The sequence below is a fragment of the Ixodes scapularis genome, unplaced genomic scaffold, assembly GCF_016920785.2.
Source record: "Ixodes scapularis isolate PalLabHiFi unplaced genomic scaffold, ASM1692078v2 PGA_scaffold7__128_contigs__length_106722199, whole genome shotgun sequence".
NCBI classification, from domain to species: domain Eukaryota; kingdom Metazoa; phylum Arthropoda; class Arachnida; order Ixodida; family Ixodidae; genus Ixodes; species Ixodes scapularis.
Genome location: NW_024609882.1, coordinates 72,113,485 through 72,136,674, shown reverse-complemented (window position 1 = coordinate 72,136,674; position 23,190 = coordinate 72,113,485). Strand labels below are relative to the sequence as shown.

The window sequence follows — 23,190 nt, the reverse complement described above, 5'->3', positions numbered from 1 at the left end:
ACAAAATGTTACGTCCGTGTGTCACAATCCTTACAACTCTGTGAGAGAAATACATTAAATATTTTTTTTTTAAAGTGTGTGCGACTACCGGTCCGATTCAAATGGCACTCGGCCCTTCATAACCTTGACAGTGCAAGCGAAAGTCTCGGCAACCGTTTTTTCTTCCGTGTGAAACTAAGCAATGACACTATGCTATTCGATGCGAACCGCAATTCTGCACCTCGATTTTTTTTATTTATAAATGTGCATTCACTATTATTACTAGAGGTCATGCGCAGGAATGGGAGTATGGAATGGGGGGACGGCCATTTCTTAGACGATAGAAATGCAGTAAGGAAGAAGCAATTTACTTATTATCAGCACGTAGCCTCCCTTTTTGCCTTACCTTAAGTGATAGCGCAGGCGACTCTAATAGCTAATGTGGCCTATAAGGCAGCGCTAAAAATGCAGCGTCACGATGATCACCCTCATTCCAGGCGTGTGATATTACCAGCAAAACCGGTCACTCCCTTCGACTGCTCTAATCTGGTTACAACCGAGTGCGTTGTACAGCCTTGTGATCTCTTAGGTCGAAAGTAGAGTCGTATATGAAGAGAGTTTGGCGTTTCATTGGGAAGTATAGGAGGCAAATGAGCTGGGCGTGTTCCAGGGAGTCTTCAAATTCGAATATGGCCAACGAGAAGCCCGAAATAATACCCTGGTGGTAGTCGCGAGAAACACAATTAATAAGTGCGTCGGAGCAACTCTCGCTGACTAAAAATATGGTGCCCGTGATGTTTCAATCACAGTCATCCAAAATCACGGTGGAAAAGCGCGACTTGCGGAACGATGGACATAATCCGTACGCCAGGCGCTGAAGGCCGGGAATCTGCCGTCCGAGCGGTGACACTTTGTCCGAGCAAGACAGAGTTCGAACGGGACATTCGTTTCTTACATCTTTTTGTATGATCATGATCGAACCGTTACGTATACCATATTTTCAACAATAAAGAGTTACTATATTTAGCCCTTATTCTCTTATTTAAACTGTTTCTCACTACAACCGAGAGAGGATTCTTAACGGCTTCTGGTTGGCGAAGAGAGCATGCCAAGCCCTCTAACTGCGTCTGGTGCACGCCCTGGTTCTGCCCGCTCCTCCCATTTTGACCAAATTCTGCCTAAACACGGCTCTGGTCGAGAATAAACACCCTCTACCCCCGGAAAGTGGCGCCAATCTTTGAACAATCCGCCGCGTACAGTATTGGCCAGCCGTCATGTGACATCCCGCTTTTGGTTTTGGACTTCCGGTCGCCATTACTTTCCCAAGCTGTTGTTACTCCGCAGCTAAAGGGCTGCCGCGCCTGTGGGAAAGTCGGCCAGAAAGCCTTTCAGTGTTCTCTCTGAAACGGAAAATTAACCTCGGAGGAAGATCTTGCTCGACCGAGTCAGTTGAAAATATTTCAACCCGGCGAGAGCCGCAACGTTATGCGATGTAGGTGCTCTGTTTAAAGTTCACCAGAGTACAAAAATACAGCTGTTTAGAGTGACTATGCACTCCATTCCACCGTACGAGCGAGCGATGTAATGGCGATCATAACACTGCCGACTTGGCACGCACGGACGCCCGTGCCGCGGAGGAAGCATCGTTCAAAATTGCCTCCTCGTACTCGTGCTTGGAGCATCGGCGTCGCTCCCACTTACGGGTCCGTGCGGAGTACGCTGGCTCGTCAAGTGTGGCGTACGTGCTCGCGTATCACGTGCTTTTTCTCACGAAAATCATAAGCTTGCAACACTCTCGCGGCCGCGGACGCGGGCGTGTGAATACATCTATACCCCGATTCAACATGAGCGCGAGCGAAGCCATTGCGACAAGAACGATTATGTTTTCTCTCCACACATTAAACATAAGTAGTGAATCATCTGAAATCGTGGAGAATATAATTGCAATTTGGTGTGTTTGATATGATGAATAAAACCGATTCGGGATTCCTGTGATGCCCAAAGGAGTGACAGGTACCCACGAGACACGGACCGATAATCCAACTCGGTATGAACGATTGGGACGATTATCCGCAGCACTTTTGGAATCCATGGTTGGACAAACAGATCTAGAGCGCCTTTAGGGCGGTCGAATGCCAATGCGGGCTCTAAATGAGGCCATTGCCAAACCTATATGGAGAGAAAAGTCCACAAGACCGGCATGTACCGCTTCAGCTGACCGCGATGTCGAGACGCTTGAGAACACCCAGAGGGCGTCGTCGTCGCAAACCGGAAGTTAGAAGTGGGATAAGGATGGTTTTTATGAGGAGAAGGAAACAGAATGCGCCACTTTTCCCAGATACAGGGGCTTTAGTGGAGAGATCACACTGGCGCCATCTTTCGAGTAGTCCTTTATTAATCGTGATTTCCGTATACCTTTTTTTTTGTTTTTTTTTGTCGCGCATTAAGTTTGTATTAGGGGCTTCAAAAACTTTTGAGAATATTATAAATGACCCCTTCCCATAAATAGAACGCACATTTGAATTAGAAAATACTGAAAAACAATTTAGCCTAGTGAATTGCATTTCCAGGGCAACCTCAATAATGGAGACCGCGTGCCAGGGTCTTCTCTCGGCGTACGAGGCCGCAAGAAAGCACAAGGCAAAGCAATGCACTCGGTTGTTATCAAACGTTAAGTGTGTGAGCTAGCCTTTATGGTAAATCAAATCATATCAATTTTGAGAAAGTTTTCCTATGACCATCAAAGGTGTCTAAGCGGTCAGCGGCTGTACCTACTTGGAATAGAACTGGTCGACATAACACAGCTACGATAAGGGGTGAAATGAAGGGGAAGAGGAAGGGGGTTTCGTGGGCAGGTGCAGAGCGCGGAAAGTTTCCTCAGCAAAAAAAAACAACAAAAAAACAAAACAAGTAAGGGTGTTCTAGTTTGAGCCAGCCCTCAAAATGTCGACACTTTTCGCCGCTCGACTGCGACTGTGCTCTTGCTCTTCTGGGCGTCAGGCGCACAGCGTGATGAATGACACGCTCGCGGAGCTTGCACCCAGGCTTCATCGACCGAGGGGACGTAGTCTCGACAGTCTCGTCGAGAAGGACAGTGCGACGAAGTGGGAGAGGGGACTGCACGGTGGCTGATTATGTTTTATGCGGGACCGCTGACGTTGAAAAAGACCACGTTGTTTGGTAAAGTTTGGAAGAGTTTTTTTCTTCTTCTTTTTTTTTTTACGAATTTTTGTTTTAAGCATATGGCATGGGGGTTCGGCTGTCTTTGATTTATCTTTTTGTCTTATAGTTGTTAGTGAGTGCGTTGGTAATGCCTTGTTGTAAGGTTTCGTAGCGCAAACATACCAGAATATTTTATGAAATGTCGGCTTCATGATTGTTCCTGTGGTGGTGTCAGTTCTTAGAGACGAGTTGGAAGTTGCTTTTGTAAGCCTATAGGGCGCATAATAGCGGATTATTTACCCGTGTGTATTTTTTTTTTTGAGGGGGGGGGGGCAGATTTTTAGAGACCCTAGAGACAAAACGTGGTTAAATTAAGTGTAGTGGTGTCCATAGACAACGAACAATATGTGGCTCATTGTTTATTTCTTTATTTATTTGGAAATACTACTGGCTCCACTCAAGGAGCCTTAGTAGGAGTGGGTACACCATACGACATAAGGGTAGAGTCAAAAATAGAAACAAAAGAGGAAAAACTCATGTAAGTAAAACTTCCACAGCAGTAAAGGAATTTTCAACCGGTGTTAATACGACAATGTCGTTTGATAGCGAATTACAATCTTGGATTGTCCGACGAAAGAAAGAATATCTAAAACTGGTCTTTCTTAAACATGCGTTGTTTTAACGCTGTAGTATGGTTTAGGTGTTTTGACCTTGTCGATAATGGTTCTAAATTTGAATAGTGCAGTTAAGAATTCTATAGAGTACTTTTAATCTCTCAATTTTTGGTCTTGTTTGCAACCGCAGAAGCTGCGCCCTAGAAGCAGTTCTGTAGATGAGGTTCCTGCGCGCAAAATAATAAAAATAAACCGAGCAGCTAGTTTCTTAATACTTTCAAACCTGGGAATACCATTTTTCGCGTAAATGTGCCACACTAAGCTGGCGTATTCGAACACGGGTCTAACAAAACCTTTATAGAAAATAAGTTTAGCATCTGAATCAGAAAATTTTAATTTACTTCTCAACGCTAACAAAAGGCCCCTCGCTTTATCAACAGTCGCTTCCAAGTGCCGGTTTCAGTTGAGTTTACTTTGCGAAACGGTATTATTTACGGGGACGTGACCAAGACCGCGAATAAAACATAATTATGATGCGTGCTTACGATCATAACATCCGCCCGCATCACTGACAGGGAGTTCGCAAAGCGAAACTAATGTATCACTAGCGCTTCATTAAAAAAAAGTGTACCCATAACTTTAAGCTTGTTTGTGGCGCGCAGTAAATTCTTGTTGAAGCGAACTGTCGTGGCGTGCTGGACATTAAGTGGTTACGAGAGAGCGCCACAAACTTGTGAAACGAAGATAAATGACAGCCCGAGTTGAAGCAGCAGAAGTTTTTGTGGAAGTTCATTTTATCGTTGCTTTTCTGAAAAGACGAAAACAAGTGAGTGTACCACAATTTTCGCGCCGAGTATGATGAATTGCGCGCCCATGAATCGATTTGTAATTAGGCTTAGAGGTCTCATCGTGATACAGCGTCAGGACTTAGGCACTAAGGCGTTCAGGTGAGGTTTATATTTTCATAGATCGTTGCTACATACTTTAATCTGAATTGAACGCGTCTGACGTTGATAAATGTCATTTAAAAGTTCAAAATAAAAACTAAAATAACAAAAACCATTCTGTGCCTCCAGTTTACTTACGGAGGTTTCAAACACACACTGCAGTGTCATATCACGGCGATATGCAGCAAGCACTTCCAAAGAAGCATCACTAGTATGCTGTTTTAAAACTAGACTCAGCACGTAGTACATGCTCAAAAGCAGAACTTTAATGCTTTGCGGACTACCCACATCTGGGAACCTTAGAAATATTTTTTTAAAGATCTGGTATTATGACAACAGGCGCCAAATTTTCTTATTGGTAGGGTGTGTTAATGATGATTTATGTATGAAGCAAGCTCCTTTTTACGTTAGTAAACCAACCGTTTCTCAAGTTGTAATGTGTACACTTTTTATGTACGGACCATGCACCAGGTGTAAACTATCTAAAACGCAATTTTTTTTTAACCGATAGCGGTTTTTGTTGTTGACAGACCAGGAAATGCAGTAAATATAAATTTAAGACACTCCAATGAAGTTACCATCTCCCGCAAACACTTCCCTCTCTTTCGGGCCAATAAGAACAAAGATTCCATTAAGGCTATTAAGTCACCCTGCAACAGTTATGTTTTGACCAGCGATATCAAACGCGCATTTGTTCTAGAACAAAATCACGCCCATTCAATAGGCCAAAGTGTGGCTACCGTTGGCACGACAAGTTTAAACAGCTGCTCGACTCACTCGTCGCTTTTGGAGAGAGGGTGACGAAGTCGTACTCTGCCCTCGTTGCCCCGGCATCGTTGTGAGCCACCACGCTCAACTCGTACACCTGGGAGAAAGGGTTGAGCGAGGGGGGGGGGGGGGGGAGAATGGAACGAGCATTGCTAACACAGTAGGAGCTTTCTGCGCTCGCAATTAAAAATCACTAGGACGTTCGACGTGTAATTTGTATGTAAATAGGTGATCAAAGTTAAAGAAATTATTAAAAACAATAGGAGTATTACGCGTTTATCTTGAATCAGCTTGAGGGCTGCTCATTACCGCCTATCGCTAAATTAAACAAGAATACGCATAGAAATTGTATATATTCGCTGTGTTTTTTGGTATCTTAGAAACTTTAAGCTAGTGCATTTTGATGACTTGAGATATAAATATCGACTGGACTTGAGATTTATATATACAGAACAAAGTGTGAAGACGTGTTTCTGGATATATAAATGAGCGTCCGGCAGAAGTTGAAAAATAGGCTTTCACCATCGTCAGATTATTACATCTTGAACTCAGGACAGTCGGTAGTAAAATCACCAAGCCGGTCCGTCTTTGTGGCCCATAACAACAAGCTAGTTAAAGTCGACAGTCTTGGTGAACTGTGCCCAAAGTTAAATATTTCATAAATATGCGGCTGACGTAGCCATGGAAGCTAGTATAGAAAATGTATCTTTAGCGTGCGCTGATAACGCAGGTGGCTGACAGGGTGGTAAAGTTACATTCTCCCCCACGGGCTCTAAAAGTTATTATTAACATTCGTTTTAAGTGCAACAACGACACAAAGATTAATAGGCAACTTTTAGAGCCCATAGGAAGATCTCGAAAGAGCGCAAGCACCACGTGATTGACCCGTATGCCGGTCAGAAATTGATGACGAAAATAAAATCCCTGGAGAAGGGATTATTTTCGTCATTCTCGTCCAGCTCGCTTGCACTTTTGCATTTAATTGCATTATAATCAGAAATTGATGGCGGCGGCGCGCCGGAGTATTTTTTTCCGGGGGCGGTGCGGAGAAAAGTTGCTAAGGAATTATGATTATAACTCTTTTAGGATTTTTTTTTTCTTTTTCGTGTGAATAGGATTTGTGAAGGCTTTTTATTTTTTTTATTTAAAAGAATATTACGAAATTATTTCTGAGTATCAATAAAAAGAATGCGTTCAGCCGGGTGCGCCACGCTCATCGGTTGTCGGCGTCGTCATGGTAAGGGTTCTGGGAAATTCAGCGGCGGCGGTGAACGGCTCAGTCGTAATGTGCGGGGGCGTCGGCGCACAGATCTACCACGTGACTAGTGGCTAGTCACGTGACGGGCTAGTATCCACTTTTCCTCGTGCTCCCGCGGGCGCCAACTATAAATTCTTTTAGCGGCGTAGATATAGCTCTAACTTTTTTTTTTCGTTGTTTGTTGTAAATTCATTTTATGAAATCCTTTTCCCATCCAGACTGCGTATTTTTTTTTTTTTACTTTGCATATGTTTTTAAGGCGTTTAAGTAACATTAATAGCCACAATGTTCTCTGTGAGTAGCCCAGCTGTATTTAAATGGGACGGATAAACTTGACGCGGAAGCTACTTCTGGGCTAGTACGCCATTTTAACTCAATCGTCCCATCTCGGAAACAAAGAAAACAGGCAGCCTTCACGTACCTTGCCCGGTGCGAGTCCCGTGAGCAGGTGTTCTCCCTGGGGTGGAGGCGCCACGGTCTGTGCCACGGCAGCCCAGGCCGGCTCCAGCTTCTGGCGGTACTGGAGCACGAAGCGGTCGACGGGGCAGCCGCCGTCGCCCCAGCGGCCGAGTCGGAGCAGCGCACTCGTCTTGTTGGCCACGATCAGGCCTTCTTTACTCGGGGCAACGGGCGCTGCGTTACATATTGGTCTGTTTCGTTCGTGGCAACAGTAAGTAGTGGAGGCATTTTCAAAAGTAAATTAATGATTCCGTCTGAAATTAGTCGCGCCATGAATGTATTTGGATAGATATTACTGGACTAGCTAAATCTTGTGGGAAAGTTGCCTTGCTGCGTGCCGTACCCGGAGGAACAACACACAGCGAGGATTTCGGAAAATGTAGAACTGCATTTATTAGTAAAGTTCAAGCATAAAGTTAGTATTAACAAAGGTCATCGGTCGACACCCCCGCAGCGTGTACCTTCCACGGCAGGCCCCGCTTCTCTTACCCGTGGTCGGCGTCGCCGCTGCTGCTTTTATCAGTTCTTTCACTGGGGGTAACGCCCCCCGTACCCTCTAGGCACAGTGGCGCCCCCTATAGCGTCCACAATCTAAGGCCCCTTTCTTGCTAAAGGAAGAGGTACAAGATAGAGATGCCACGGCAAAACAGAAAGGCTGATGATCAAAGCGTTCGTCGTTCATTGAAGAACGAGTACTTGAATTGTATATGGATTAGTATACATACGTGGGATACGTCCTCCATAGACATAAAACCAGGGAGCCTGAAATCAGGGCAGTTACAAGACTAAAACAGCCACGGTTTTCACTTTAGTAATAATTCCCTTATTTTACTTGCTGTACTAAGAATTGTGTGTATTATGTTTGGTATGCCAATTTATGCAAACTTTAATCATCTACCTCATAGTTTGTGCGGAAAGGCGTCGAGATTTTTGGTTCAATTTTAAGTGTTTTCATGACTCTTTAGAGCAGTTTGTGGATTTTTGTGTTCCTTCGAATGTGGCCAACACGAGCTACATAACTCATCTTGCAATATTTTCCATGCTCTGCGCAACCTTAACGCTATTAAACACATAGCAATTTACTCAGTGTGTAGCAGTGTTGGGCAGAAATACTAAAAAAATGTATTTGGAAATACAAATACTGGGATACATTAAAATAGTAGCTAGAATACTGATACTGAAATATATCTGTAAAAGTGTATCGCGATGCTTATCGGAAATACATTTTAAATAGAGGCAAAAAGTATTTGGAAATACAAATACAGGAATACATCTCACGGAGGGCAGAAATACAAATACAGAAATACTGATACTGAAACACATTTGTCAAAGTTGTTTGATACGCCAAATGAGATGAAGCTTGAAGTTGGAGGTGGAAGTTTTTGATTCTGAAATTATTTTCCCATAGGCTTGGCACTTTGCCTTGAAGGTAGTGATTTTGGACTACGAGGAGTCTTCAATGGGTGCAAAAAAACGTTCCATCAAGGACTGACGGCGGTCCTTTCACTGACATCTTGTCTGTCTGACGAGGGATGCGAAAAGACTTCGACCTCTAAATAAATTCTATGTCATCCTAAATCCCATCAAAGCTTCACCACGCCCCTGTCCAATGAGGGCGCCCCTGTCAACATTTATCACATGACGTCACGGTGGAATGAACTGGTATTCTATATCTGTAGGTGGTGACCTTGAACATGAAATTTTACCAGGCTGCTGTATAAAAGGACAATACGTGCTTTTGTTGTAGGTTACCTCAGACCTGCCTCATTGAAGATCGTGCAGGCAGTGTCATTTGGAATTTTTGAGAATAGTGGACCACCTGAAGCATCCTGGAACACATGTCTTATCTTCTGTTACGATTGAAAAGACGATATGGTGGCACCCTTGTTGTGAAGGTCCTTCCTGCCGACCCTCCGTCACCGACGCATTGATTGCAGTCCAAGTTTCCTATTGCATACTCCAAACAGAGACCTCGTGGATTCCGACCTGACATTGCCGGCACAGGTGCGAGCTCTCCGAAAAACAGCGCGCTCGAGGCAAGTCGCAGGTGTGCGAAGTTTGGGTCGGCACAGCGAGGCCAGGTCTGTCCTCCTTCCTGGGCTTCGGATCACCAGAACAGCGGGTCACTCTCACGTCGGCTGATGACGTACCCCTGAGCCGTGCAATATTACGGGTGAAGCCACAGACGCATTCGAATATGTGTTGAACTTCACTGCGTAAGTCACCTTACTATTTCAAGTCAACCATCGCCAGGCTCGTGCTGCAACGGACTGCAACTCAGCTTTGCCGGCTGGGTGTACTGTGTACGCTAAGGCAAGAGAGACGGTTAGCAGCGGGCTTTGGATGCCAGCAAACAATGACTCAAGAAACCCCTACGTAAGGACCTGCGGCACAGGATGCTTCGACTCCACTCCTGGCATGCCACCTGGTTCGAGCCCCCGACAACGCAACACTTCTCAGAAGAGAGAAGAGCACGCATAGAAAAATAGTTTGGAGAATCGGAGGGGACCTTGGTCTGCATGGTAACAATGCCCCAGTATCTCCTTGACCCTAGTGCCCTCAGAAGTAAAAAACACACAAAAAAAACGTTCGGATTTGTGTTTTTTTTACGGGGGGGGGGGGGGGGCATTTCTCAAGAAATGTAACGAAATACATTTCACCCTGATTGTATCGCGATACGACGGAACATTCAAATTGTATTTTGATACAGGAATACAGATACTGGTGAAAAAAATGTATCGCGATTCAGACATACAGATACGAAATGTATTTCTGAAATACAATCGCGATACAAATGTATCGCGATACTGCCCAACTATGGTGTGTAGTCAGCTTTATGTTTTAAAAACAATTTCATTTTCTTCAACTGCTTGCAGGATACTTTTTCGGTAGTTTCTGAACAACATAAAAATACATCTGTTCGTTCATTATCAAAATCTTGAAATAATGATAGAATGAACGAAAAGCTTGTCTTAAATTCATTATGTGTGCGCTACCTCATTATTTATTTTGTTATTTATGTACGACGGAAACAGGCGATTAAAAAATTAATAATCATTTTAATACCTCTGGTCGGTGTGTGCGTAGTTGCATAAGGAACAATTTTTAATTTTGTTCTTATTCATATAATATTAACGTTTTTAATGCTAAGTTCACTTCGTTGAAGCGTTCAGGAAATATATTATTCCTTTTCTAAAGCACTATGAAGAGGCACCCACAGCTCAAGAGTGCAAGAGATAATACTTGGATGAAAAAATGCGTAAATTAATAAATTAATTTACTGATGTTTTTATTACTTTGAGAGCGTTTCACAACTTAATGACCTTTTTTTTTTAGTGTGCGTCCAAACAGCTGTAAAATAACAAAACCCCTCTAATCTCAAGTAAGGGCTCTCACTACTCGTTGAAAGTAACTATTTGAGGCAAGCTTTATTGGCCCTCCCTAAAAAACATAATATTAAAATATTTGCATATATTTAACCATTTTAAAACTAAATGAATAAAAATAACTGTATTGTTTATATTGAAAATATTACAGTTCACAGTCCTTTGAGGTTCATCTAGTAGATGCTTAGTCTCCTTTAACTTAGTTTGGCCCCATTTACCCTAAATATACAGTTGTTTTGTAGGATTTACGCATTTGTTTAGAAAACGCCGTTAAAGCTACACTCATCTCGTTCATGCATGTGAGCTAAACAGCCAGGGGAAAATAACATAGAGGCGCTAATCGTCAAGATAAGCCAGCTAGTTAACTCAATATGTTCATTAAGTTTTTAATTAGTAAGAAGAAACATATGAGTTAAAAAAAAGCTTGCCAAGTGTCATTGAAAACCACTAAATCAGTCAATATTAGAAAAAGACTTGAAGCACGTAGGAAGCACGGTGGAGCGCTATGGAGCACGGCGAAGCATGGTGGAGCGTCACGTCCCACGCGTCACGCGCGGGACGTGACGTCATGTAAATTTATATGACTTCACGTCCCGCACGGGCGCTGATTGGATGCAAGGGCCGCGTCAGCGTTCGCATGGGGCTCGTTTCTTATCATAGTCCCACGCGAACGCTGACGCGGCACTCGTATCCAATCAGCTGCCGCGCGGGACCCCGGACGTGACGTCATGTGACGTAGCGTGCAGGCTCTAGAGCTGTCTAGGAGGTGTTGGCTGCTTCTACGTCTCTTAAGGCTCGTCCACACAGTTGCGTTTGACTGTGTTAAGACTGCTTGCGTCGAGCTGTTGCTATGGCGACCCCTACGACGAGAAAATGGGGACGCGCTGTGCGGTACGACGCAACGCAGCGCAGTGCAGTAGCCGCAACTGCGTGAACGTGCCTTTATCATCTGTGTTTTTGTCACTGCCAGCTAGCTTCTACTTGTCGCACGAGTGGTAAGTTTTGCGCAGTACTATGCTTCCCCCCACGAGCTCAAAGTATTTCTAGCCTTTACTGATATAGTTGTTTTTGTTGAAGCTCAGCTAGTTTATAATTTAAACCATATGTTTATTTTCACTAACTAAAAAGATAGTTGAACAATTTTCGTTAATTAGCCAACTCACTCTGACGATTAGTTTGTATATTATGTCCCCTGGCTGTATAACTCACCAGCACAAACCTCAAGTGTCCCTATCAAGGCATTGTTAAAACATATCCACAAATACAAAACAACAACAACATTACTCATTTTTTATGTCAGTACCAGTTCATGCAACTAATACCATCTTTTTTATTTCAATTACTTGTTTAAAAGGCTTATGGTCTCAGTCCTTCTCGGGGATATTTAAATAACGAAACGTGCATAGCAATATGTTAGAATAGGAATAAAATTTGTAGCAGAGTCTGAAGTACAACGAGTACGTGTACGAGGAAAATAAATGAAACATCTCAAAAGAAAAAGAAACACAGTGGGAATTGGAAAACTCGCACAAACACAATGCTGCATTCGTGCGTTTTCTACTCATAGCTGCGTCCTTTTTTGCATTGTATTATTATTATTTTTTTATAAAATTGTTCTTACAATATTTCCCTGCGCTTTGGACGAAAAAATAATTACAGCGTATAGGTTGAATTATTAAATTAGAAATGACGAGGTTACTTCTTTAGTCTCATTATAGAAATACTGAAAATGCCCACAAATAAAGCACATATATCAGGAAACGGTGATTTAGCGTTAGTTTTCGCAAACATTTGTTAGACAAAAAACAAGAAAGTAAAAAAAGAAAGTGAAATTTAAAAAAAAACGCCTTTAGCCCACTGCATATTAAAAAAAAAAAAAAGATGTTTAATGGTTCTTTTTTTTCTGTTTTGGAACATCACATAACCTACCTACCCTCTGAACTGTCTACGGGGTAAATTAGGGGTACCAAGAGAAAGAACGCTGTATTCAAGCGGGACTTACGCAACCGCTTCATCTTCCTCCATGCAATGAAAGCGCAGCTAGGCAAAATCCGATTGATACGATCCACAGTAAGCCACTATACTACCTCGGGTGAACCCAAAACAGATCCCTAATCCTCCCATAATCCGGGGAATCTTTCCGGAAGGAGCACTTTGATTGGAGCAGAGGGAAAAACAAGTGATTTCTTTTCTCCTGATAGGCCGAGGGAAAAGAAAGAAAGAGCCTTGTCGTACGAAAAGAAAACCCCCAAAAACAATCAGTTTTTGGTAAGAGTACAAAAAAAGGGCAACAAGCACCATGTTGTCGTTGAGTTGTTTGTAACCCTCATTGCTTCTTTCTAGTTCTATGACGCGTTGTAACTTCTGAACGCGTAACCTTCAGCACTAGACTCGCGCCACGTTTTCTGCTGAAGGGCCATATTTCGAGTCCGTCATCATGGCGCATTTATTTTACGTGGGCAGGAAAAAAACGCAAATTTTGTTATTTCTATTTGAACGGGTTTTGATCGTGGAAGGCGGAAATAATATCCTGCGTAGAACGATTCATCATATCCGGAGAAGAAATAAGTATTAAACGCAATCGTGTTAAAATGTATTTTGTTATAAAAATTATCCTTTAGACAATTGTCTTCAGACGTGCCGAACGTCATTGAAAAAAAAGTGAATAACTTCTTGAAACATTTTGGGTGCGCAGAAAACGCAGTGGTGCGTTAAAATTACTAGTCTCGCAACAAGCGCAACACTGCATGCTGGTGCGAAAACACGCCCGAACGGTTTTTCCGTTGCTTATCATCCGCAGTCTCGTACCTCCAGCATTGCACCCGGTGCAAGAACGGTAAATTTATCGTACCACGAGCAAGTGCACCGTTTTCTACGCGCGCCATAGCTTCCTAAAATTTAGGTATTTCGTGGGTTTTCAATTATTCTCGTGAAGTTTTTCTCTTTTTTTTTTAGTTCTAATCTAATCTAAAGAAGTTAGTGAATATATTTAGTTTATTATGAGTCTTATCAAGACGATTATTCCCTATATTATGCATCAGGCTGTAAGGGAACCAACGTAGACACACAACATCTGTGTATACCTTTCCCAAATTTTGTGAAACAACTGTATAGAGCCAAAGGACCGATATGTACTAAGTAAGTATAACCAGGAAAGAAAACGTGACGCGGGTTAGCCATTGTTTTTAGTTGTGATCCTTGACGAAATTAAACTGGACACTGCTTCCGGATATTCAAAATAAGTTTTCCTATTTCGGAAATCGGCACTACAACCTAAATTACTTATTACCTTGATGAACTCGAGTTTCCATAAACGAAATTTTGCTACTCTAACTAATGACGCTGTAATTAAATATCTTTAAAGCAAGCCGGGAAATTAGTACAGAGAAGTGAGAAACGTAACCTCCAGAAATTAATCTGCATTAAAGTCGCGGAGGAAAGCGTTTGCAAAAATGTTCGTACTAAATACTTTTTTCGTCTTAGCATAAATTCATAAACAAATGTCATCCGCACCTATAAATTTGCACAAATCGCAATACATGTACAAAGTCGATAATGTTTTCGAAATTTCATAAAATATATTATTATAACCCGCACCTCAAAGCTGAACTTTTTTCAGAGCCATCATACGTCTCATCTCGTTCGGACCACCATAACAAAGTAGGCGTGCCACATTGTCGCACTAACTTGTTTTTCGATTCATTTATCTCAAGGACTAGTAACGAATGGAACCACCTGCCCGCCTCCATCGCAATGATTACCGACGATTTCACTTTCAGATCCGCCATTGAGTGTTATGTACTTTCTTAATAACCGGCGTTGTCTGCATTTTTCATTCTCTGTTTCAATTTCTGTATTTACTACCTGTTGTTTGTTTTTATGTTTTCCACCACTCCCTTCTGTAACGCCCCCTGGGCCTTGAAGGTACTGAAATAAATAAAAAAATAAAAAAAATAAATGTAAACAATTCGCGAAAATTATTTTATTTTAAATGACAAGGTAATTAACCTGTTCAGCTGCTTCTAAACAATTTTCACTAGGTACCACTTCTTCAGAAGTATTTTTTCCCGAACGTGCAATTCTTCTTATAACGAAACAATATGTTTATATTCACTCATTAAAAAGCTGATAATGTTTCTACATCTAATTAATAGACTCATTTTATCAATTTGCTGGCTATGGTGCGTCCCCCTGACCGTATAACTCACCTGTAGAGATCGCATTAATGTATCTTTTATGGTTTTCTTAAAAAAAAAAAAAAAACTATGTACAAATTATCTTCCCAGCGTCTTCAAGTTAATTATGCACGAATGCAACGCTATCATACCGGTTAACGACACAACGAAAAGTAACACGCCCGAGGTATTTTAGCTAAAGTGAGCCTGACTTGTGCTCGTATGTGAAATTTATCTCACGATGACCCAGCGTTGACAGTATTGACCGACTCGGGGAAGCTGAAGACGGAACCAGCTTGGGGATTTCGATTTCTGCGACAATGCCGAATGTAGCCGCCTCCCCCCATTCCCTTTCCATATCTCCTTCACCCTCTGCTATCGTCGCTCATCTGAACAACGTTCCGGGCACAGATGTTACATCCAGCGACGGAAAGGGACGTTAATGTAATTTCCAGCTGTCACTAACATTTCGATTTTCTATATTGACCGTCCCGTAGCGCCGCTAGGGTGCCGAAAAGCATGCACTGTGGACGAGAGTCCATACGTGTTTATCGGCACTGCTACTGTAATCACTGAAAGCTTCAGGAACACATGGCTCGGGTTATGTTAACGCCCCTTGCTTCCTATTGCTTCTTCGGTAGTCTTATCTGCGTATGCCACAATCGCTTTGCCTGTGAAGCAGTAACCAGACGCTGAGAACTCGCCCAGCCCTGCGTTTTGTTAAGAGCCTGCGATTATAGTAGGGAGGTTAGGTCGATGGTCCCGATAACTCCGATAACGATATCGGATAATGTAACTATTCGTGGACAAAGGCGCCTTCGGAGTATACGGATACCGCTATCGGAGTTATCTTAAGGGTTTTTACTAAGCATCGCTAGTATATCACTTGTGTGCTATTGCGCCGACCAACACGAACCACAGTGCTGACAATAATGCCACGCAAACGTAAGAGTAGAAGTGGTGAATGCACTACGGTAAGATTGTATCTGGAGTCTAAAACGTAGGGGTCATCGCCTCAAAAAAAGGTTTCTGGCAAAGAACGGTGATCATGCACAGAATGTGCCCACAGGTCCTGCAGCTGGTAACCAGCTCGGTTATTTAGTTATTTAGTTAAGCTACAAAATTAGAAATTTATCTGATGCTCTTCCAAAGTATTAATACACGGCAATGGAGGATAAAAACGTCAATAAAATTTGCAGATCATGCTTCAATTAATTTGGAAGTATTTATTTAAAATGCATATCTTTAAGGTGATCGGATCTTTATTTGTGACAGGCTTGAGCTGAGCTAGTTGGTTCATAGTTCACTTAAGGCCAGCTGAACTAGAAAAAAACATACACATAAAGAAAAGACCATTCACACCGCTGGACTAACAACTGATTTTCTTTTTCCTTAGAAAAAAAAATCAGGTGAATTAGAAAGCAAAAAAGAGGAAAAGATAATTGTTCCCTCAAGTGTGGCTTGTAGTAGAAGAGGAGGAAAAAGAAAATCAGTTGTTAGTCCAGCGGTGTGAATAGTCTTTTCTTTATGTGTATGTTTTTTTCTAGTTCAGCTGGCCTTAAGTTATCTTTATTTATGTTGTCAAATCTTCAATCATTAATTAAATATTCTTTATTATTAATAAATTTGACTGTTTGAAGTCTAGATAACCGCTTGAGACCGACACGGGTGTACGACACGAAAATTCGTCAGCTGTTGAGTCAATCTCCGAAAACGCGCTTTTTTGTTCGCTGTTTGACAGTGTGAAAAACCGGGTTGCAGGGTATTCCAAAAAGGACATTATGCTCACATGATAGATCTGAAGGCAAATACACGAAATGTGTGCAACAAGGAAGAAATTAAATATATTCTTAAAAAAAAAATCCTATGAACGATGTCTCGCTGCAAAACAAAACAAAATTCATAGAGATGGAATGATATTCCGAATTGCACATAAATTGCGCGAAGGACAGATGTAGATCCTTATAATCCCAACAGAAATTACATTGGCGCATCAACTTGCATCAACTCGAAACTTCGCAAAATACTACGTCGGGAGGCTAATTCAGTTTTACGTGCACTCGCCTAGGGTTCTTATTTTACAACTCTGTGCTTCTTCAGTCATCTACTTTAACATCTTTTTAGGCTGCCTTATATCATCGCAATACTGCTACATAAACTTCGCAACGTCACAGTTTGGGAATTTATTTTTGCTAGTTTGCGAACATCGCGTTTATTAAGTAAAATAAACTGCTTAACATGCCTGGTTAGCACGTGACGTTATCGTACTCTATGCTGGTGGCTGGAAGTCACTGCAATTTGTCCTTTGCTGAGGAAATCAAATCCGGTGGCGCAACATGCACGCTGCAGAAGGTTCCCGCTCAATGCAAACCACGTATTTGACAGACGTTCGGTGCAGCAACTTGAGGAACGGTGCCAGCGTCTGGTACCACAAAAACACGCTTTCTGGCAGGAGTGTTTTTGAAAAGAAAGTAGTTTCAGGGACCATACTTTCTGATCTGTGACGAAGATGCGGGGCAAAGAAACTTTTTACAACACAATATGTTATTTTTTTTAAACTACTATACCACCCTCCCCCCCCCCCCCCCCCCCTCTATTCCATATATTTTTATTTCTATACTTCTGGGGAACTTTATCCTTTGTTTAAGGGTGTTAATACAACATTTTTAATTCTGTCACTTGTTAACAGTAATCTTCCGTTGCTTTTATTTTGTGATGTGATTTATAATGAAGCTCGAGGAAAAACTTGAGAACGAGACTTCTCTGAACCTTAGAAAGTCTGGCAACGTGCAGCTAGCTGTCCTTTTGAGGTCACTATAGGTTTTTAATTTCTGGCATCCTCCGGTACACAAGTATAGTTCTATGTAACGTCGAATTTATATGTCACATTAAGTGCTTTCAATGCTCCTGTTCTCGGGGAAAACTTTCCAAGGCAGTTCCCCAAAGAGGAAAAGAGGTTTGGGTGCCTCAAAGATATGTATATATAAAATGGGTCGGTGCAACGATTTTCGTACTTTCACTGTAAATACCTATACGAACTAATCCCTGACGTTTATAGCGTGCAAAACCACGCACTACCTTTCCTCTCCGCGCTGTGGCAGAAACAAAAACAGTTAACGAAAGAAACAGCTATCCCCTCATCAATTCGCAACTAGAGCAAGGGGCCACGTGATCTGACGATAAATATATACCCTGGGTGTTCATCATGGTCATGCGTTTTTGTCCGCAAAGCGTAAAGCGTGGTTTGAACTTCAGGCATAGTTAAAGCTCGGCTATTCTCATCTTTGATCGAACGCCAGTCATTACCCGAATATTTGCCGATGCTGATTGTCAGGGACCCGAGTAATCGACTGGGGCTCATGACATTCGCGTACGTCATGAAGTCACGTGTCTCGCTGTGTGAAGTCAAATGTCATGTGACGTCATGGTGTCAACAACGCTAACGAAAATAATGTTGTTCTCAATTTAAACTGACTTGATGCAATGAGTCACGTGGCCTGACATTACTTTACGTAATGTCACGTCACATGACACATTATTAATACGGCGTTTTTTTAAACCTTATCGTTGTAATCGTAGCGAATTGTGCAAAGCGTTACGGGACGACGAAAACGATCAACGAAAACTTCCTAATCGATAGTTTTCGTAGATCGCGTTTACCCCTCCGCTAAGCCTTCCGCAACGAAGAAGGCGCTACTGCGCCTGCGCGTCCATGGCCTTGACTGTAGAGTTTCGGGTATCGCAGCGGGTTGCGGAGAGCGATGCGGGACGGCGAAAACGACCTACGAAAACTCTCTAATGTCACGGAGTCACGCGACGCCTCGACATCAAGATGTCGAATGACCGCGTGGCAGTTGATTAATCACAGTGTCAATGCAAAAGCTCAGCGAAAACCCATAATTTCTCATGCATTTGAATTCTGTATACAACTATTTTATCAATACCTACATAGAAATCCAGCGGCCATTTTTTTATTCTCAAATATTTATCATGTGATACTAACAAAATATGAAAAGGATACCGTGAACATTTTTGATTCGGTTATCGCTACATTTGTTTCCGGTTCAGTTCCAAGATGGCGGCGAAGATTTCGGTACGGTCCAGTTCTGGTTCGACTTAAAATAACGGTTAGGTTCCGAATTTTGGTTCAGTTCCGTTTCGGTTGGACACTCTGGCTGGCGGTATGTTCGCATATTTGGACTGCGCCATATTCAGTTCGGTCGCGCACCAATGTACATAACATAAACATGTTATGTTTATCTCTCTGCGAAGCACGGACGATTCGAACATATTCAAGGTAATGGACTATGTTGCACCAAAATGCACCAAAACACGAATTACTGGTTTTCATTTAATAACGTTAACAAAAAAGAAAGGTGATTAAGACCGTTATGAAATGCTCATGCTTCTTTAAGTGTAAACTGTGTGTACGCCGTTTTGCTCTTGAGAGTGCATGACTGTTTAGGGCGCAGTACAACTCGTCTTTCTTATCGGCTCATCGTTTTTAAGACAGAACAATCAGTGGCGTCCTGAACTATCGTAGTGAAGTTTTGATTCATGAGATTCTGAAAGTATAGCAAAAGGGGTAAACAACAAATCAATAGCTTACGGGATCCCCTGGTCCGCACAACGGCCTCTTCACCCGGCTCGCCCATGCCGAGACTGTTTGAAGCAGTCACGTACAATCGGTACTGGGAGCCGCACCGTAGGTTCTGCAACAAGAACTGCCTCTCGTGTGCTGCCAGCTGGTGGCTCTTCCAGTCACCGTCATCACCGCCGTAGTGAAGCACGTACTCTGCACAACGAAAACAAGAAAGAACGCAACTCTGTTTAGACCATGAGACACATAAAATACTCCTTCAACAAAATTTTGGTTGCTTTGTCCGTCATCCCCTTTTCAGAAATAACTGGCGCCACCTAGCAGAAAACGGCGTTCAGGAGGTTCTGTTATGAAAATACGTGAGCATGTGCTAAAGCGAGCGCGGGCACTCCCTCGACAAAAAAACAAGATCCGGCTGGCTCTATTGAGCTGCGGCAACCTAGTTTGGGCTCCCCCAAAGTCTCCCTTGTTCCTATTGTGGCTTATCTTTTCGCTCCAAAACTCACTTTATGACACTCCTTCCTTCTCCTTTCTAATTCGCGTATTGTTCACGTATTTTAATACCAGAACCTTCTGAACCGGCAACTTTCTAAAATGGCCCATTGTTTCTTGCTTGAGGGTTTAACCAGCGGTTTTCAAATCGACTCGACTTTATAACCTCTCTGTTTATTCTTGAAAAAAAAAATAGTTGGCGTCTTCTCACAGGTTCCGGCCTAGATTTTACAAGATGAGTTACACCAATCAGGGAGTACGAAATACCTAATTTTTCTTAATAAAGAACGCACACATCACTGGCATGACGGTACGCGTTTAAGAAATTAAATGATGGCGTCAAACGAAGTGGCGCCTTTCGGCACCACGTTTGCAACAAAGGTCGGGAGGATGTCGCGAGAGCATTTTCATATTGTTCCTTACCGACTTTATTGACCACGTATTCATGCGCGCAACTGGTCTGCGTAGGGAGGTGTATTTTTTAACTTATATTATCTTTTTAGGTGCCGGTATCTCTTTTTTCTGCTACAAAGATAGCAGACAAGAGGGGCGCTTCAGGTGAGCGATATTTCCCTTCAGCTACTATGCTCCGTTTCACGATAACTTGGCGAACTGCAGAGGTTACGGTCCCTTCGACCCATAAAGAGCGTCAGAGTTAGGCATGTGACACTCTGTCACGGGAGCGAGGCATGTGACACCCTGTCACGGGAGCGTGTGTGTCCCTGTGCCAAATGTAAGGTCCGAAGAAACCGGCTGTCGTCTGCTGGCCAAGACTCGTCTTCTGCGAAACTAACACACTCCGAGTGAACGTCCCACGCCGCAACATTTTCGTCCTCTAGAATAGCGAAACTCTTTGGGAACAGTTCCTGAGACAATTATACGCTCAATTTACCCGCAAATTTCTGGCGGGTGCTAATGTCAGGGCCCAGTGAGTTGTTTTAAGCGGAAGTGGTCGATTACACGGCTGGGATCGCGAACGGTCACCGCGCTCCCAGGAGAAAAATTGTCGGGCGCGGATGCGAATGTGGTAACACTTTTTTGTCTAAATATAATTGAAGCTCCTAAACTGTGAAGACTTATTCCTTACTTTTTATATATTCTCCATAGAAATAGAATCGCGCAAGTTCAATTGCAGTTAAAGGAAAAAAAGAAAGAAAAATGTCAGGAACTACGTTCTGTTGCAGACACTGCAGTTGGTGTAGCGCTAACGATGCCCCCGTGGCCTAAACCATAGAGTGTAATCGCGTATCTTGCTCCGATGTTCTTATTGGGTCCCTGGAACGGCAGCCTCCACATTTTGCCAAGTTTTCGTGAAAAGGAGTGTAGCTTCCCCCCTAAGTTAATAGATCCGGTGAAAGCAACGTGCTCGTCGCACTTGTCATTTACGTCTATAATTCGCCACATAATCACACTCACCCCCATACCCACATACAAAGCATAGGGTTCAGGAGATGAAAGGGAGTCTGTTGACTGTTCGTGGAAACTCGTTGCTAGCACTGCACTCTAACCCAAGAGGTGAACAAAGTATAGTCCTTCGAAACCACTGCAAGGCAGTAAGTTTATCCAGTTGGAATATAATTTAAGACAACATGTTTTTGCTGAGTTGTTTTTTTCTGGTGGTGAGGATGACCGAGCATTCTGAGTTTCCAGAAAATATATACTGTCTCTTGATGAGATAAAACGCGCACAAAAAATAGCGCAAATGAGAGGACACGTGCAGCTAACAACTACATACTCAGAAATGAGTGTTTAATATAGTAACTCCAAAAAAAGAAACGAAGATTTGCCCTTTTCCAAGGTTTCACATGCGCCGCCACCCCCCCCCCCCCCCTTTCTCTAAACGGTTATAATATATAAGAAAAAAAAAAACACTTTGACGCGCGCGTAGCACTCTCGCCGATAGGAGTTCTTCCTCAGTATCTGTCAAAGCAAGTGACGTGTGGCTTCTGCAGCCATGACCCAAAATTTTGGTGTTAAAACCATTCAAGACCTCCTGCGCTAATTACTTTTTATATCTTCCTAAAATATTAGCACTTTCAAACGTAAACATTTGTATTTTCAAAACAGCGATATTACAGCGATAGCTGTTAGTGGTACAATTCGCGGTTTCACGCCATGAACCCCGCTCCATAATGACGCCGGCCTCTTTCGGCACTCCGCCAAAACATCCGCGGGCCGCTGATTACAAGATACCAAGCAAGCAAGATATCATGCAGGTCCTTTCAAGGTAGCAAGATAACATAATAGTGACCAAAGCAGTCCACGCCGGGAAATCTGGCAGTGTACTGGGATTTATGGCCATGTAATACAAAATTAGCAACAAAATTAGCAGATAAAAATTTCCTAGAATTTTACGATGCATTATGTCGCAAAAGTAAGGGAAAAGCAAGTGCTTTAGTGCCCCGTCAAGGCACCTGACAGGTGCAGATTTCTAGTTTTCTAAACGAATAGCCAGAACAATGATATTAATAGTGGTTGTTTCTTTAAACAAACATTTATCTGACAGTGCCCTTCGCCTTGGGTGCTTCCTTCTCCTTGTTCATTTGCGCTTTTCGTTTAGCAAATATGACTATTTGTTCCGAAATGACGTACGAAAACACGCCTTCCTCTTACACAAATGAAAATGTTCTCTACTTAATACACCCCCATTACTTCCAAAACGCAATGCAATTTTTCTACGGGATATTACTCTCTGTAATGCGAAACGCTTATGCGGACTCAGTTGCGCGCTCGCACCTGTACCGTTCTTTCGGTGCATCAACTCCGAAATGACACCTTAGCGGCGTTACCACATCTGTCTTTGTGTTTCACCTTACGGATTACGTAAGAGATTTTTTTTAAAAATTCCTATTAAATTTATTGTTGTGAATAAGGGCTGGTTTGTTGTACCTGTCCTCTTTTTTGTGTCCTGGTTATTTCTGTGCGTTTTATTTGAGCACGAACCACTACTAACTAGCTCAGGTATGAGCCCTGCTGTTATGCTATCTCCACCGCGGTGCAGCACAGCGCTGACGATGTCCATATTTTTGTGAAAACACTGGTTATTACTTTCGTGTTTCTACTTCTCCTGCTACAGGCTCCTGCTACAATGCGAACAGTATATGGAAATTTTATAACGAGGACAAAAAAAGCACTAAAATAAAGAAACGACACTAGGAAAGTACAAATGAAGCCTAAATCAGCAAACAAGTAGAAAACAAAACGCAGTAGTGATACCATCTGCGAATGTTCCCACCACAAATGTCATTAAGTATTTCCCAATAGCCCTCACATTCGACATTCATTAATTTCCGTTCCACAAATTAATGAATCGCACGGTATCCTCATTTATAGGAAACGTGTTGGGGCGT

General features: G+C 42.6%; 1 protein-coding gene across 1 annotated transcript in view; it reads right to left on the bottom strand.

Annotated features, from left to right (window-relative positions):
* The window catches only part of LOC8023381 (Down syndrome cell adhesion molecule homolog), a 79,612-nt gene that overhangs the window by 13,344 nt on the left and 43,078 nt on the right, over positions 1–23,190 (bottom strand). The window contains exons 12-14 of the mRNA XM_040221036.1: positions 19,358–19,543; positions 7,150–7,361; positions 5,480–5,567 (exon numbers count right to left, since the gene is read on the bottom strand). Coding sequence (XP_040076970.1) covers positions 5,480–5,567; positions 7,150–7,361; positions 19,358–19,543 — 486 coding nt within the window. The remainder of the gene's footprint in view (positions 1–5,479; positions 5,568–7,149; positions 7,362–19,357; positions 19,544–23,190) is intronic.